This window comes from Lactuca saligna, chromosome 1, assembly GCF_052625555.1.
Source record: "Lactuca saligna cultivar CGN05327 chromosome 1, ASM5262555v1, whole genome shotgun sequence".
In the NCBI taxonomy this organism is placed as follows: domain Eukaryota; kingdom Viridiplantae; phylum Streptophyta; class Magnoliopsida; order Asterales; family Asteraceae; genus Lactuca; species Lactuca saligna.
The window spans coordinates 7,876,388-7,892,578 of record NC_136417.1 but is presented as its reverse complement, the minus strand read 5'-3'; the positions used below and the strand labels follow the sequence as shown (position 1 = coordinate 7,892,578).

Genomic DNA, 16,191 nt, shown 5'->3' with positions numbered 1-16,191 from the left:
TGGATCACAGTCAAGAATATTCTTAAGTACCTTCATAGGAACAAGGAATGGTTTCTTATCCTTGGTGGGAGTGATCACTTAAGGGTGTGAGGATATAGTGATGTCTATTTTTAGACCGACCGATACAACTTCCGCTCTCAGTCGGACTGGGTCTTTACCCTGAATGGAGGAGCGGTGACTTGGAAAAGTTCCAAGCAGGAAACAGTAGATGATTCAACGTGGGAATCAGAGTACATAGCAGCGAGCGAAGCGTCAAAGGAGGCGATATGTTTGAAGAACTTCATTGGTGACCTTGGAGTTGTACCGGCCATAAAGGAGCCCATGGAGATTTTCTGTGATAATGAAGGTGCGGTTGCCTTGACCAAGGAACCGATGGATCATGGTAGATCCAGACATATTAATAGGAAATATCATTTTATTAGACATCAGGTAGAAGAGGGACTCCTCGTAGTTAAGAGGGTATCATTAGAGGAGAACCCAGTGGATCGCCCCACGAAGGGACTGAGTAGGGTTAAGCACTTGCAGCACGCTAGGAGCATTGGGCTGAAGGACGATATTAGTTTTTGATTAGATAGCTTTTAGAAACTTATAATAGCAAATTGTAATTAACATTTGATGATTAAATAAAGGTGTTTTATTTATAAGTAAAGTTAATGTCTTGTGTTTATTATTTACTATTGTTTCACTTTGCATATTTTGACTTCTAAAATAATAAGATTATTTAAGCCGTCCACAGTCGTTCATATGTTAGAAGTGGATATGAAAGAAGATTGTCATGAATTGGGTTGTAGATTGTCTAAAGTGTATTAGACATAGCAAAAGTTTGATGCAACGTTCATGTGTGCTTATGAAATATGATTTGAGCATTGGATTAGGCACGTGCTCACTTGAATCACTTCATGGAATTGATCACGAGTGATTGTGAGACGAGAATATTATACAGTCTTTGAACCTGGATATATGGTTTATTGTTTGCAAGTTGGTTTTGCATTGATAATGCCTAAACGCATCAGTAACTTGATGTTATAAAACACATTGGTATGTATGATTTGATGAGTAAATAGTCAATGCATATAAGTCAAAGTTTATCTGGTCCTTTTATCCTAAGAGGTTAAAAGCGATATCTTGGGCCCTCGATGATTTGGTTTGACTTATGTGTCGGGCCCGGTCAAGACTGAATTGATGTGTTCAATGATGTTCTATGTCAGACAGATCAGATATCGAGAGACAAACTGTTGGACAATATGTATGACTATGTTCCATGTATTTGTCTAAACAATATCTTGAGAACGAAGGACTGTACGATCCCTTATCTAAAGGACGTGTCAGAGTTCAACAGCAGTTTTTGAGAGCTACGGTTGCTAAATCGGATTTTGAATTCGTATTTGCATCTATAGTTATTAGACTTATCCAAGTAGGAGACTATTGGATTAGTTCTAAGTCCATAACTATATTTCGTATGTACTTGACCTGGTTGTAGCATGGTACTTTTGGGTTGTCTTCACCAAAGCAACTTGACTGGATGAATAATAGAAAAAGAGGTTATTATGGCTTATTAATATATTATATGAATAATATATTAAAGGGGAAATCATATTTGTTTAATTAATATTTGTCAATAATTAATTAGGAATTAATTTTGTGATCAAAAGATATTAATTAAAGTTGAGGGAATGATATTGTAATTATTGAATAGTTGCAAAGTAGGTTGAGAAACCTTAAGGATAGGTTGTACGAAATCCTTATGGATAGCCCATAAGATTTCGTCCAAGGTAGGGTTCCAGAATATTCTTATGGGTTGCTTGGTGGCTAAATAACCAGATAAGGACTATGGATGAAATCCTAATCTCACACCTATATAAAGAGACCCTTGGGCACCTATTTTCGGCCTACACTTCAACCCTAAGAGTTCTAGGAGCCGGTTTTAGCTTCCCCTCTCTCTCTCTCTCTCTCTCTCTCTTGTCTTCTCCAATTGCTTTGGTGTTTGTGATTCATTAGAGGCACAACATTTGAGGTGCTAAAATTCTCAAAAGCTCAAGATCTTCAAGCAACAATCAAAGGTAACATCTTTACTTGGTTATTTATGATGATTTAAGTTTTGTTGTATGTTAGATTAGAGTTTGCAAGTCTTGGACAATTATACATGTACAATTAGAAAAACTAAATCCAAGCAATTAGAGTTTGCATGAACATCATATGAATGTTGTTTTGCTCATAACACAACAAATACATATAAAAACTTTAAAAAATATATAAATACGTAAAAATAGATATAAATACATAATACATAAAAAAAATAGCATATAAATATACATAAAAAAATATGTAAAATACTTAAAAATACATATAAATACGTAAAAAAATACGTTGATATATTTAATATACATGAAAATACATAAACATATACATATAAAACTTTATAAAAAAAGTATATAAATACGTAAAAATAGATATAAATACGTAAAAAAATACGTTTATATATTACATATAAGTTTTGACGAAATCTATAGAAAATTTTTATTATTTTTGAAAAATTAATGATTTAATCTCATGACCTTGTCCAAAGGCGGCTAAGCCCTTTCCAGCAACGTGGAAGAGGAGAGCTTGCTCAGGGAATTCAAATGGGAGACTCTCGTTCGGATGACTGTCGATATGATGATGTGCTTGATGCTAAAGCTGCCTGTCCGGCGATTGAGGACCGCACATATCAAAGATAAAGAATATGAAAACCGCTGCTACACAGTTCAAAATGATTAAAATGAATAAATTAACCAATTTTTTAGTTATTTTTTTCAAAAGGTTAAAAATTCAAAATTTTCTATTAAAAAATAAAATTTAAAACTTTATTAAAAAAATTGAAACTTTTCTGTTTTGCTTGTAAAACCCTTCGAAAAAACAGAAGCCCTCCTGCCAAAATCCAAAACCCTCAAAATTCCCATATGCAGCAGCGTTTTGTACTCTCCTATCTCCCACGACCTAGCCGTCGAGGCAACCACCACTGCCGCCGTTACCATAGTTTCCATGAAGCCACCGCCGCCGCATCCTCCGTGGTTGCATCCATCAACTGGGTTCGCGACCGAGGACTCGATCACGCCGTGGAGAAGGAAAGAGACCTGAAACCCATGATTGAAGTCAAGAACCTCATAAATTCCGAGCCTTCAAAGTCTCTCCCTCTCTCCATCATCTCCGACAAAAGAGCTTCACTAGGTATACCCATCCGTTCTATTGATTTTATTCGAAAATATCCATCTGTATTCGAAGAGTTTCTTCCAGGTGGTATTGGAATCCACCCTCACGTCAAATTAACCCCTGAAATCCTCACCCTTGATACCGAAGAACAGCTCCTTTTCGAAAGTGAGATTCATAAGCAAGATGTAGCGGATCGACTTCTGAAGCTACTCATGATAGCCAGGATCAACAAAATCCCTCTTTCTGTGATCGATCGCTTGAAATGGGATCTGGGTTTGCCTAACGATTACACCCACACCATCGTTCCTCAATTTCCTGATTACTTTCAAGTTACAAGCAGTGGAAATGAACTCGAATTGGTTTGTTGGAGTGATAAACTAGCATCGTCTGTCATGGAGAAGAACTCACTGAGCTCATTCCCTTTGCAATATTCTCGTGGGTTCGAGGTGGACAAGAAATTTAAGAAATGGGTTGATGATTGGCAGAAGCTGCCATACATTTCACCTTACGAAAATGCATTTCATTTACAGGCGAAAAGTGATGAATCTGATAAATGGACTGTTGCTATATTGCATGAAGTTCTTCATCTTTTAGTACCAAAGAAAACTGACAAGGATAATCTACTGTTTCTTGGTGAATATTTGGGTCTTCGATCAAGGTTCAAGAAGGCATTGCTTCAACACCCTGGGATCTTCTATGTTTCAAGTAAACTGCACACACATACAGTCGTTTTGAGAGAAGCTTATAAGAGGGATTTGCTTATTTCGAAGCCACAACATCCATTGATGACGTTAAGGTCTAATTATATTCATTTGATGTACACTGTCAAGGAGCAAAGCAAATCAAAGAATCAAGAAACTGGATCTAAAAAGCAAAAAGCCAGACAAGTTTCTAACGAAGAAGAAGAAGATGATGACGATGATGAAGATGAGGAAGAGGATGATACTGAAAGTGAACATGAAGAAGATGATGAAACCGAGTCTTTGTTGTCAGATTCAGAATCTGAAGGGTTGACTAATATTGATTCGGGTAATGATCGAACACCCACCAAAAAAACAAAGGTTGAAGGGCTGGTCCATTTGAAAGATAACAAGAGGCATAGAAACATGGATGATGATGATGATGATGATGATGATGAAGAGAAGGATACAAAGATTCAGGGAAGAACAAGTAGGACAATGAAGTTTAACAACGAGAGTTCATCTAGAAGAAACACTCCAAATTCAAGGAGTAGTGAGAACGATGGTAGGAGGAGAGGTAGAGGAAGAAGTAGGAAGAATGTGTTTGATGAAAAAAAGACTGTTTCAGGAAACATTCAGATGTCTGATAGAAGAGGAGGCACAAGGGAAACGAGTACACGATTTCTGAGAACAGAGTCTCCAGGTGCTCGAAAATCTCATGACAGATCATCACCAAGATCCAGTGTTTCAAGAACAAGAGAGAAGAGAATCTAATTCATCATCATCATCATCATCATCAATCGTTTGGCATCATACGGAATAACTTCTTGTTTTGTTTAGCTACTAGATTGGCTGTGTATTATTATTCCTTTTTGCTAAATTTTGTCATCAAGATTTATATATTTTGAAGTTAATACACTTCTAGCAAACAGTATCTGACTATCTGTTATCATTTTTAATTGTGGACTAAGAAATTTTCTTATAAAAAATTATTTAATTATTTTGTAAGTATATATATGGTTCTAGATATTAATCACATAAACATGACATCATGCTTTCCACAAATGGAATTACCAGTATTAAATGGAATTTTTTATACTTGATTCAGATATAGAAAATAATAAATAGTAAATTACATTTTTAGTCTCAGAGTATAGCTTTTTTCTTAAATTTGGTCACGTAAATTTTTTTCTTGCATTTTTAGTCCTTATTGCGGCTTTGTGATGCTTTTTGTCCCTCTTCCAAGTAAAATGTCTATTTTTTGGAAAATTAAGCTATACCCATTACGAAGAGACCAGAAAAGTCATTTTATTTGGACCCAAAAATGTGATTTAGTCAATAATAAAATTGAAACATGAGGTATTATGACATGGATCAAGGATTTGCAAAACATTTTACTTGATTCAAATATATAAAATACTAAATTTACAGATTATAAACTTGAAGGAACAAAGATGAAATACAAAATATAGTAATAAACAAATAAATGAAAGGTGGTTGAAAGTTACAATACACTGACCTAGTGGATGATTATGTTTCCCTCAAAGATGTAAAAAGTTGGAAAAGGCCAAAAAGTGATCCTATCATGGTGCTCGCTCAATCGATAAAGTTACAAGAAGTTAATAATATATTCAAAAAAAGAAAAAAACATTATGTGTTTTAATACCCTCTACATGTTTTGGATCCTAAAAGTTTTAACTCGCTCACCCATAAGTTTTGTGTGAACAACTTTGTGTTGAGTGAAGGAAAAATGGGCCAATGTGAGGGAAGAGGCGGTGCGAGTCGAACCACCATGGTCCTTTTGGTTACAATGGTGTGGCTCATGGTTCAATCCATTGGACCAGTGGATGGTGCGGTTTATACGGTTGGAGACTCTAATGGTTGGTCCTTCGGCTCCAACACTTGGACCAAAGGAAAGCGGTTCAAAGCAGGCGATACCCTCGGTAAGTTTCCCCCACCATGAAAAAGTTTCTTTTAAATACAATTTTATTCACCACAAATAATTTTATATGTATATATATGGTATATATTGGAACATAAATATAACTTGATAAATAATGCAGTATTTAACTATGATTCAACGATCCATAACGTGGTGGTGGTGAACAAAGGAGGTTACAATGGTTGCACAGTTTCGGCAGGTGCGAAAGTGTACAACAGTGGAAATGATCGTTTGAAGCTCTCTAAAGGTGTAAATTTCTTCATATGTAGCATCGCTGGTCATTGTCAGTCTGGGATGAATATCGCCGTAACCGCTGCTGCTTAATGTTAATGTTATCTCTTCGGTTTATTAATAAATAAAACTTGTTATTGTGTGTTAACCATGGAAAAAATTAATTTGTTTTGACGAAATGCGTGTAGAACTTATTAAATAATAAATATTTTGACGAACATGTAAATGTAACCGACCTTAGCTCAGTTGGTAGAGCGGAGGACTGTAGTTGTTGGCTGTTATCCTTAGGTCGCTGGTTCGAATCCGGCAGGTCGGATTTCTTACCCTATTTTTTTTATGCTGTTGATATTCAAATTTGATGGGAAGAAACGGTGATTTATTAAAAAGTGATTATTATTCTTTCCCTCAAAACGAGACCTTTGTGTTCAAATGGCTTCCTCGAACGTGTGGAGATAAAAAAAATTCATATTGTTTGTGTGTATTTGATATTTTACTTTTTTAGAATGGATTTGATATTTTGTACGTAAAACTCCATAAAAAAATATATGCTTGAAAAACAAAAACAAAAACATAACATGGTTACAAAAATACAAGATGTTTTCTCACTTCTTTTTACTACAATAGTTTTTTAAATAATACAAATATAATAAATATTCTAGTAACAAAGTTAGCAAACGGTAAATTCACTCTTGTAGCCGTGCAGGCATGCATATATATTCCCTTCGATAATAGATACGTTTAATAAAATAAAAAGACATGGCTTTCCAACACCATTACCTAAGATACAAACATAGTTTTTATAAAACAAACAAAAATATTATCACATAGTCTCTATAATTAAATAAGCAAAACACGTCTGAAAATAATCATACATATCACTTACATTTGAAACCAAACTCCTCTCGATCCATCTCCACTTTCTCATTCAAGAAATCTATAGCCAACATAATTAACATGGATAAACCACAAGAAGAAATGCAGTTCTTAGGTCTCTTAGGCATCTACAAAGAAACCATTAAAACCATCGTCTCATGGAGAAAAATCTTCACTCAAATCACCCTAACCTTCATCCTCCCCTTAGCTTTTATCTTTCTAGCTCACATGGAAGTCTCTAATCTCATTTCAAGAAAAATAATCCACACAGATTTCCAAAAACACATAACCCGACCCGGAACCCTAAGGTATAATAAACTTTCTGACGCATTAAGATCTGAATGGATCACATACTGGCTACTTAAAGCCACCTACTTCACCTTTTTCATTATCTTTTCACTCCTCTCGACTTCAGCAGTTGTCTACACAGTTGCTTCCATTTACACTTCAACTAATAATCTGACATTCAACACTGTCATTGGCATTGTCCCGAAGGTTTGGAAGAGACTTGTTGTCACTTTCTTATGTGCGTTTGTGATTTTCTTTGTTTATAACATGATTGCTATTTTGATACTAGTTTTCTACATGGTTCATTTTCCTGATAACACATTTGGTGTGGTGGTGTTTCATGTTATGTTGGTTTTATACTTTGTTGGGTTTGCTTACATGAGCATTATCTGGCAAATGGCATGTGTTGTTTCGGTTTTGGAAAGTTGTTATGGGGTTAGAGCTATGATGAAAAGCATGGACTTGATTAAAGGGAAACGATGGGTGGCGATTATTGTTGTTTCGAAGTTGGTTTTATCTTTTTTTGCAATGCAAATTGTGTTTGAAGTATTTGTTGTGAATGGTGGAGAGTTGGGAGTGGGAGTTTGGAGGAGATTAGGGTTTGGGGTTTTGTGTTTGGTGGCGGTTTTGATGTTGTTTCTTTTTGGGCTTGTTGTCCAGACGATACTTTATCTTGTCTGTAAGTCCTATCACCATGAGAGTATTGATAAATCAAGCTTGGCTGATTTCCTTGAAAACTATCTTGGTGATTATGAGGCTTTGAATGGAGACGACAATGTTCAAGTTCAACTAGAACAGGCAAATGTTTGATCCGAAAAATCAATGTTTCTATTATCATATAATTGGAAAAAGTATTGTTTTCCCCCTTATGAGTTGCAACATTCTTTATTTCTTTCTGTAATTCATCATCTCGAGGTAGTTGATGTCTATACGCTATACAGTATTGGATGGAACTTGTTTGGTGGAATTCTACAAGGATTCTATTATATATACACCTCTCATTTAAATTATTATCAAATCATGGAATACACACATTCACCTGCTCATAGAGGCCGTTCTCAAAGCAATTGAGGAAATACATATGGAATTAACCTTCCACAAGTGTTATCAACTTGTTGAAAGTTAATGAAAAGCTAAAACTTATTTTGATTCATATAAAAATAGAAGTTATACAAAAATTATAAAAAGAAAACCATTGTATTAGTTGCTTTTCGATTTGATCGTTAAGAATTACACTATAATTCAAAATGTTATGGTTACCTGTTAAACTTATATACCATGTAGGATTGTATTTTGAAAAAGAAATGCAAAGTTTTGTGTTTAAACTGAGAAATTATAACTGTTTTTATATAATTTGCCAATAATAAGTATTAGCCAATCAAATATGTTTGGACAGACATATCATTTATCTAGATAGCATTTAATGCAAACAGGCAATCAGAGATCCAAACAGATTAAAACTAAAGTTAAACACAAGGATCAAGTCCATCTACCGGAACTTCACATAACAATATTTGAGAACATTTAATTAAAAAAAAAAAAAAAAAAAACATCCATCAAGCCAAGGTAACACATGTTTTTTGGGTAGTAGTTGGAATTTGAAAATTCAAATGCCTACCATGACCCCTCAGCTCCAACAGTAGGATTCTCAAAAGCAGCAAAATTCCAGAAAGTCTTCAAAGAGTAGGGCTGGGAGATGGTCATACCTTCATCCGTAATCTTCGCTATCTGTGTTTTCAAAAATATCAACTCCCAATCAGAGACAGAAACCATTTTTTTCTACTTACACAAACTTATTTATCAAAAAATAAAACAATAATAAACCTGAAGCTTGTTGACAGCAGATCTGTCACGATATAGAAGATTACGCATGCATTTCTCCAACAATTTAACACCCTCCTCAAAACTCAAATCCTCCCTCCATTCCTCACGAAGAATTGGACGCGCCAGGTGATTCCCAAATCCAGTTGCTACATGATCATCCTCAAAATGTACACCAATCATGCTCACCTGCCAACATATAAATAATACATAATACTTTTACGGATTTATATCGGTAAAGATTTTTTTTTTTTTAAATGTTGCAAAAAGGTATATACCGATCCTAGATATTTATGGCCATTTTTGACTCCACCGATTATAAGGGAATTCCATAAAGGGTCAAACTTGTTGCGGCGATTGTACATGACCCGAGTTAGATAATTGTGGACCTCTTTAGGTCCAAGTGAGTTCCCATCATCCCACATCTTGTCATTCAATCTGTAATGCATTATTATGTATAGTTAAAAACTTACATCTTATCTTATCTTACTAATAATATTCACAACAGACACTTTTGTTTCAAGTACTGTTGTGCTTACATGAGATCATCAAGGTATTTTAGAATTTCCTGGAAATCACTGATTTCTCCGCTTGCACCAAGAAGAGAATGTTTGCCAATTTGCTTTATCCGCTCCACACTCTTATAGCGAATGGTGGATCCATATGACCCTGTCAAATGTATATATATATATATATATGTAAATATTACCAATTATTATACCAATGGTCTTTGAAAAAATCAACACTTTAAAATTTTAAAAATAGTCAAAGGTCAGAGAAATCATCTAACCTCCCATGTCAGCAGCCATGAGAACACCATCCTTGTATTTGATTCCAATCACAGATGTACCTGTTACGTATGGGTACCTGTTTCAAAAACCAACAATCAACAAATGGTTGACTAACTTTGGATCTGAAATCCTACTACATGTTACACCACATATTTTAGATGATAAAGCTAAAAGAGTGCATACTGTGTCCTCTGTGAATCTCCTTCAGAGCTCAATAAAGAATCCATCACCTGCACAGGTACAAATCGGAGAAAAATAATCAGATAAAGTAATACAAGACAGATTCCTTTTTGGATGCCTCATGTAAGTCAAATGTAACAATAGGATTTAAGCTTTGAAACACTAAAATATCATGAAAAATGGTGATGACAACATTATAGGAAGTGATGAAGAGATGACTATAAGGAAGTGACTAAGAGGAGTCATAATCCCATCTTGGAGTTGACCCATATGACATGCTTACATTTAGCTAAAAAAACTTATATTTACCTAAACCCAAACCGACTGATTCATAGTGTGATGGGTAGAAATTGCAACCTCTAATCTTATACTTAAGATGAGATACTTGGACAGCAAGATATCCAGACTCAATGCAGCTAGTTCTAATACTACACTCATCTACAGTTCTCTCGTTTATAAGCATGTTGTAACTATCACGCAAGGTATAATTTCAGAACAGAGAGTATTAGAGGAATGCTCAAGTTTCAAGAGACTAAACGTATCCTGAAGAGATCTAAACATAGCAAAACTCATAAACATGAGATCCGATATATTTAGATGATATTGAAGTATGGAAATCAAGTCCAAAAGATATACCTAAAATTTATTAACCTGAAACACGTTCTTCTGCTCTTTATCTTCTTCCTGTTAAAACAAATGAAATTAGAAATTCGGGGATACAAATAAGAAAGGAATTAAGAAACAGTTAAAAGCAATCAACCAAAGACAGAATCATTAAATCAAGTGTATACGGCACTCGATTTTTGCTTCAAAAAGATCGTGAACCTAAGATCAAACGGAAACGTTCATGGAAAACAATAACAAAATTGATCAAAAACAAAGTTTGTATAAGCAAAGAGAAATTTTGAAGGCGACGTACTGAAGAAGAATTTAATAATTAGGGATCTTCAAGTGTTAGAAGCCGTGTATCGGTGAAAAGAAAAAGATAAAAGGAAAAAGAGAAGAGTGAGAGGTACGAAGATATACAAAGCACGATAGAGGAAGAAGGTCTCCATACCTGCAATGTCGACTCCAAACAACTGCTCCAGTGAAGATGAAAACCCAGCCGGGTGTTTAGGTCTTCTTCAATTGAAGAGGATGTTCAAATGTATCGTTCTCTCCAAGAAAAGAAGAAATACAAAAATAGCCCCCAAAGTTTATAAGTTTGCACTCGGTGCTTCAACAGATTTTTTCTTCTAAAACGTCCATCTAGTGTTAACAAACTATTTTATAAGGGTTAGTTTTAGTCTTTTTATAAGTTATAAGCCTTTCAAAAAGTCTCCAAAATATGATTTTTTGAGAGTGGTAACAAGGTATTAGGTATATGCACAAGTGCTTACTAGCTTATGTTTTAGGTTATAAGATGGAAAGTCATCATATATTGAAAGTTTCTATTATGTAGGATAAAAAGAATGATTGAAGCTTTTTTTTTTGGGTTGATCCATCGTTTTCCAACAAGCGGTATAAAGGCAATATATTAGAAATCTATAATCTTAAAAATGAAATAAGGTCTGTTGAAAGTATTATAACATTTAGCAAACTTATCATTTGAATATGATGTGTATATTGTGTTAATTTATAAATAGTGTAGGGGTTGTTTCTTTATATTTCTCTATGGTGTGTGTGTTCGCGGGTTGTAAGATCAATCCAGATCCATGGGTAGTTTGTGGGTTATAAGATGCTCCAAGTATTTAAAGTGTGATCTAAGTTCATTTGTTGTCCTGCACAATATATTTTTTCTACTATAGACACTCGTTTTGTTCTCTTCTTCTTTGTGAGAGAGTTTCAGTTTTAGGGTTTCTGTAAACACACATTTGTATGTGTATTTTGATTTCTTGTTTATATCTGGGTGTCATAGTGTGATTGTAGCGAGGTTTTATTTTGTATTTGTATGATGAAAACCAACTGTTTCATAATAAATGAAATGTTGATGTTGGGAAAGTTACGTGTTCTTTTGTTTGTCTTTTGAGTTTATACTTTGTTACATGGTATCAGAGCCACCGTGTGGCATCAATCGCTCTTCATCTATTAAAGATTTCATACATGTCCGTTCACGTTTTTTGTTCATCGTTTATTATATTGTTTTTTTGTTGTTTTTTGAAATCGATCTTGTTAGATCCTCTGTTCTTTTGTTTGTTTGTGTCTATTTCTTCATAAGAAATTGGTTACTATGAGTTTTTTGGTTTGGTCTTGCAGATCTGGTGAAACTCTTTCGATTCTGAAGGATCTGTGGTTGGCTCGTGGTCTTGGCTTAAGCACTCCGTCATCTGGTATGCTCACTCAATCCCATTATCGGGTCAAAGTAACTCTGACAGAGAATGGATTTTAGTCTAAAATAACTTTGTCAGGAAACAACCCTAAGGGAGGTGAGCGGTCAATTCTGGATTACGAAAAAATGCCTTAGATCATTGTGAGAGTTTTTTGTTCCTTTCTCATCTATTCTTAGCTTAGTTGTGAGAGATTCTGGTGTCTTGTATACACCAGTTACATATTTGTTTGTCTTGTTTTGATTGGTTGAAGTTGTTGATTCTTGTTGATTGATCTCTTAACTCTATATTTGTTGTCTTGGGCCCCAATAAACGTGGTGACCATTTGGACTTCAGTATAGTGTTTCATTGGTTTGATTCTTTGATTCTGTTTACATGGCTGGTTCTAATGATCCTCCAGGAGGAAGTGGAAAGGATGATGCAATTAATTTTGATGATCCTCTCTACATACATCCATCTGATAATGCTACTACAACCATTGTTACTGTTAAACTAACTGGCAATGAGAATTTTTGTATATGGAGGAGTTCTATGTCTAGGGCTCTTAAGGCCAGAAACAAATTAGGATTTGTTGATGGTACTTTCAAAAAAAGTTTTGTTGAGACTAATGAAGTCTCTAAATGGGAGAGAGCTAATGTTATAGTTTGTTCATGGCTTTTATCTTCCATTAGTGACTCTATATATGCAAGTCATGCTTATTCTGATAATGCTCAAGAAATATGGGATAGTTTGTTTGAAACATATAATGAGGCAGATGGGTCAGTTGTTTTTAATATACATCAAATAATTAATTCTTTAAAACAAAGTGGTATTTATGTTTCAGATTATTTTGATAAACTAGATGCGTTATGGAAAGAGTTTGATGGTTTAACCAGTCTCACTAAATGTACTTGTGAGGCTGTTGTTAAACTAAATGATCATGCTAAATTGATGAAACTTATGCAGTTCCTTAGTGGTCTAGATGAGTCTTATGATCAGGTTAAAATTCATATACTTCTTATGGATCCCCTTTCTAGTGTCAAAACTGTTTTTTCTTTAATATCTTGTGAAGAGTCACTTCAAAGAAATGGGTCTTTGTCTAATGACTCTCAACCTAGTTCCAAAAGTCAACCTACAACTTTTAACAGTAAATTTAATAATAGGTTTTCTTCTGGTAATACTGGTATTAAAACTAAAGGTCAGGTTGTTCAATGTAAAAATTGTGGGATAAAAGAACATTATATTGAAAAATGTTATAAAATAATTGGCTATCCTAAAGATTTTAAACCAAGGAATGAATTAGGTCATAACAATTTAAGTAAAAACTTTACTGCTAATTCATTTGTTGTACCTTCTGGATCATCTGGATCTAGAGAGTCTGAGTTCCATCAACTAACTAAGGATTAGTATGTTAAATTTCTCAATCTGATTGGTGAGAAGCAATACAATGAGGAAGCATATGTCAGTGCTAATATGGCAGGTACTTACTTATTCAATGCTTGCAGTTCAACTTTTAATTGTAACAAATGGATTGTAGATTCAGGAGCCAATCAACATATGATAGCTTCTGAGTCTCTTTTATATGATACGGTGGATGTGTCTAAACTTAATCTTTATGTTAGTCATCCTAATGGAACTAGTGCTAAAATTGAGAAAATTGGAACTCTTAATGTTTCTAGTTCCTTAACTCTTTTTGATGTTTTTGTTGTTCCTGAGTTCAATGTTAATTTACTATCAGTTCACAAAGTCTATAAAGAGAGTAAGTGTGAGGTTGTGTTTAATGAACATAGCTGTAAAATTCAAGATTTACAATCCAAGGAAATGGTGGGGAATGGTAGTGAGTATGGAGGTCTCTATTATGTAGATAGTGTACCTTCAGGTAATTCTTTTAGTTCTAATTATGTTGTATGCTATTTTTCTAAGTTGACATGGCATTGTAGACTTAGTCATCCATCTGATCAAGCCTTAAATTCTTTAAAGTCCAAGCTTAACTTTAGTATCAAGTCCTTGCCACCTTGTGAAGTTTGTCATAAGGCTAAACAAACAAGGAATTCATTTCCTTCTAGTTTTCACAAGTCATCTAGTTTATGTGAACTGATTCACCTTGATGTGTGGGGTCCTTATAAAGTGATCACTTCAGAGTGATTTAGGTTTTTTCTTACTATAGTGGATGATTTCGCTAGGGCAAATTGGGTTTACTTGTTAAAATCTAAAAGTGAAGTCTTTGCTTGTGTTACTGCATTTTTTAATATTTTGCTCAATCAATTTGATGTTAAAATAAAAAAGGTGAGGTATAATTTGAAATCTTTTTTTCTTTAATAAATGTGCAATTCATCAGACCTCATGTGTTTACACTCCCCAACAAAATGGGGTTGTTGAAAGAAAACATACACACATTTTGAATGTTGCAAGGTCCTTGATGTTTCAGTCTAGATTGTCTATAAAATTTTGGGGTGATGTTGTTTTAACTTCAGTGTTTTTGATTAATAGAACACCCACTTCAGTTTTAAATGGAGCATTTACATATGAACTTCTGTATAAAACTGTTCCTAATTTTGATAAGCTTCGAGTATTTGGTTGTCTTTGTTTTGCAACAAAACTAAACAATTTAGATAAGTTTTATAAACGTGCAGAAAAATGTGTTTTACTTGGATATTCATCTTAGCAAAAGGGCTACAGAGTTTTGAGTCTTGACACAAATCTTGTTTTTGTTTCCAGAGATGTGGAATTTTATGAGTCAGTATTTCCTTTCAACCTTAAATCATCTTTTGGAGATAAATCTGGTTTGTTTGAAAACCCAAGTGACCCATTTTCCTATGATGAGCCATTAGTATATAGTGTTCTACAAGAAAGCATTAATGTAGGTGATTTAGGAATAACCCCATGAGTCAGTATTTCCTTTCAACCTTAAATCATCTTTTGGAGATAAATCTGGTTTGTTTGAAAACCCAAGTGACCCATTTTCCTATGATGAGATAGTGTTATACAAGAAAGCATTAATGTAGGTGATTTAGGAATAACCCCATGATCTGATGATGCTAAAGCATTCCACAATCTGGCTGAGTCTTCATCCAATGAGGACAGCAACCAGAGTGACAAGGCACATGTGCCTCATGTTGAGGTGGATGTTCCTGGATCATCTACTGTGGTTGAGGATAGTAGTGTAGAACCTAATAATCCTTCTAGTGATCATGTGTTAGGAGTCACTCGTTCTGGTAGAAATGTGTGTTTATCGGCTAGATTTAATGATCTTTTTGTAGAAAGCTCACATAAATATGGTCTTGAAAAGTCTGTGAATTATTCTTGTTTAACTAATGAAAGTAGGTGTTTTGTGTGTAATCTTAACAAAACCTCCGAACCTAAATCTTATTCTGAAGCTTCAACTGATCCTAATTGGATCAAAGCTATGAATAAAGAAATGGAAGCATTATAGAGAAATCATACTTGGGATATAGTTGATCTACCTCAAGGTAGAAAGCCTATTGGTTTTCGTTGGATTTACAAGATTAAACATAAATCAAATGGTGATGTTGAGAGATATAAAGCTAGACTTGTTGCTAAAGGGTATAAATTATGAGGAGACCTTTTCTCTTGTTGCTAAAATCGTTATAGTTAGAATTGTAATATGTGTTGCTATTAATAATTCTTGGCCCCGTTATCAATTTGATATGAATAATGCTTTTTTGTATGGTGATTTAATTGAGGATGCGTATATCGTTTATAACATCAGTTTCTTAAATACAATATGTTCCCTTCAATCTTCAATTATACCAAATCATATCAAACAACCACATTAACCAATTCATCATTTCATATAGCATACATTTCACATTTTATGTACACTATCTAACTTGAATTAGATTGGTAGAGATTCAAAATGTTTCACTCTTAAGCTAATTTTCAATGATACA

At 34.2% G+C, this 16,191-nt stretch overlaps 5 protein-coding genes and 1 non-coding gene across 6 annotated transcripts; 5 read left to right on the top strand and 1 right to left on the bottom strand.

Moving 5' to 3' along the window:
- Positions 1 to 2,894: 2,894 nt before the first annotated feature.
- On the top strand, positions 2,895 to 4,798 carry LOC145043920 (Ubiquitin carboxyl-terminal hydrolase family protein). The gene has a single exon (XM_078992731.1). The coding sequence runs from the start codon at positions 2,940 to 2,942 to the stop codon at positions 4,641 to 4,643; it is 1,704 nt and encodes a 567-aa protein (XP_078848857.1). The 5' UTR covers positions 2,895 to 2,939; the 3' UTR covers positions 4,644 to 4,798.
- An 821-nt stretch (positions 4,799 to 5,619) lies between these two features.
- Positions 5,620 to 6,135, top strand: LOC145002329 (basic blue protein-like). Its single transcript, XM_078961627.1, has 2 exons — positions 5,620 to 5,812; positions 5,933 to 6,135. The coding sequence occupies exons 1-2, from the start codon at positions 5,620 to 5,622 to the stop codon at positions 6,133 to 6,135; spliced, it is 396 nt and encodes a 131-aa protein (XP_078817753.1).
- A 138-nt stretch (positions 6,136 to 6,273) lies between these two features.
- On the top strand, positions 6,274 to 6,358 carry TRNAY-GUA (transfer RNA tyrosine (anticodon GUA)). The gene is given in 2 exon segments: positions 6,274 to 6,310; positions 6,323 to 6,358. It is a non-coding gene; the product is annotated as a tRNA-Tyr (tRNA).
- Positions 6,359 to 6,996: 638 nt separating this feature from the next.
- LOC145002322 (uncharacterized) lies at positions 6,997 to 8,013 on the top strand. Its single transcript, XM_078961622.1, has one exon. The coding sequence runs from the start codon at positions 6,997 to 6,999 to the stop codon at positions 8,011 to 8,013; it is 1,017 nt and encodes a 338-aa protein (XP_078817748.1).
- A 609-nt stretch (positions 8,014 to 8,622) lies between these two features.
- On the bottom strand, positions 8,623 to 11,193 carry LOC145043826 (proteasome subunit beta type-4-like). Its single transcript, XM_078992624.1, has 8 exons — positions 11,053 to 11,193; positions 10,632 to 10,679; positions 9,999 to 10,045; positions 9,815 to 9,891; positions 9,564 to 9,693; positions 9,303 to 9,462; positions 9,028 to 9,213; positions 8,623 to 8,931 (listed from the first exon to the last, which is right to left on the bottom strand). Exons 3-8 carry the CDS (start codon positions 10,040 to 10,042, stop codon positions 8,818 to 8,820), a joined length of 711 nt encoding a protein of 236 aa, XP_078848750.1. The 5' UTR covers positions 10,043 to 10,045; positions 10,632 to 10,679; positions 11,053 to 11,193; the 3' UTR covers positions 8,623 to 8,817.
- Positions 11,194 to 12,676: 1,483 nt separating this feature from the next.
- Positions 12,677 to 15,713, top strand: LOC145002316 (uncharacterized). Its single transcript, XM_078961615.1, has 6 exons — positions 12,677 to 13,028; positions 13,125 to 13,463; positions 13,818 to 14,159; positions 14,755 to 14,849; positions 14,946 to 15,144; positions 15,325 to 15,713. Exons 1-6 carry the CDS (start codon positions 12,677 to 12,679, stop codon positions 15,711 to 15,713), a joined length of 1,716 nt encoding a protein of 571 aa, XP_078817741.1.
- Positions 15,714 to 16,191: the final 478 nt, after the last annotated feature.

Bases quoted from the DNA above. Each gene is read 5' to 3' on its own strand.
- LOC145043920 (XM_078992731.1), top strand. From the start codon at position 2,940: ATGCAGCAGCGTTTTGTACTCTCCTATCTCCCACGACCTAGCCGTCGA.
- LOC145002329 (XM_078961627.1), top strand. From the start codon at position 5,620: ATGGGCCAATGTGAGGGAAGAGGCGGTGCGAGTCGAACCACCATGGTC. The intron at 5,813-5,932 runs GTAAGTTTCCCC...TAAATAATGCAG, and splicing joins CAAAGCAGGCGATACCCTCG to TATTTAACTATGATTCAACG.
- LOC145002322 (XM_078961622.1), top strand. From the start codon at position 6,997: ATGGATAAACCACAAGAAGAAATGCAGTTCTTAGGTCTCTTAGGCATC.
- LOC145043826 (XM_078992624.1), bottom strand. From the start codon at position 10,042: ATGGATTCTTTATTGAGCTCTGAAGGAGATTCACAGAGGACACA. The intron at 9,694-9,814 runs GTTAGATGATTT...TACATTTGACAG, and splicing joins CATGGCTGCTGACATGGGAG to GGTCATATGGATCCACCATT. The intron at 9,214-9,302 runs GTATATACCTTT...ATATGTTGGCAG, and splicing joins GCCATAAATATCTAGGATCG to GTGAGCATGATTGGTGTACA.
- LOC145002316 (XM_078961615.1), top strand. From the start codon at position 12,677: ATGGCTGGTTCTAATGATCCTCCAGGAGGAAGTGGAAAGGATGATGCA. The intron at 13,029-13,124 runs GTTTGTTTGAAA...TTTATGTTTCAG, and splicing joins TGCTCAAGAAATATGGGATA to ATTATTTTGATAAACTAGAT. The intron at 15,145-15,324 runs GTGATTTAGGAA...ATGATGCTAAAG, and splicing joins ACAAGAAAGCATTAATGTAG to CATTCCACAATCTGGCTGAG.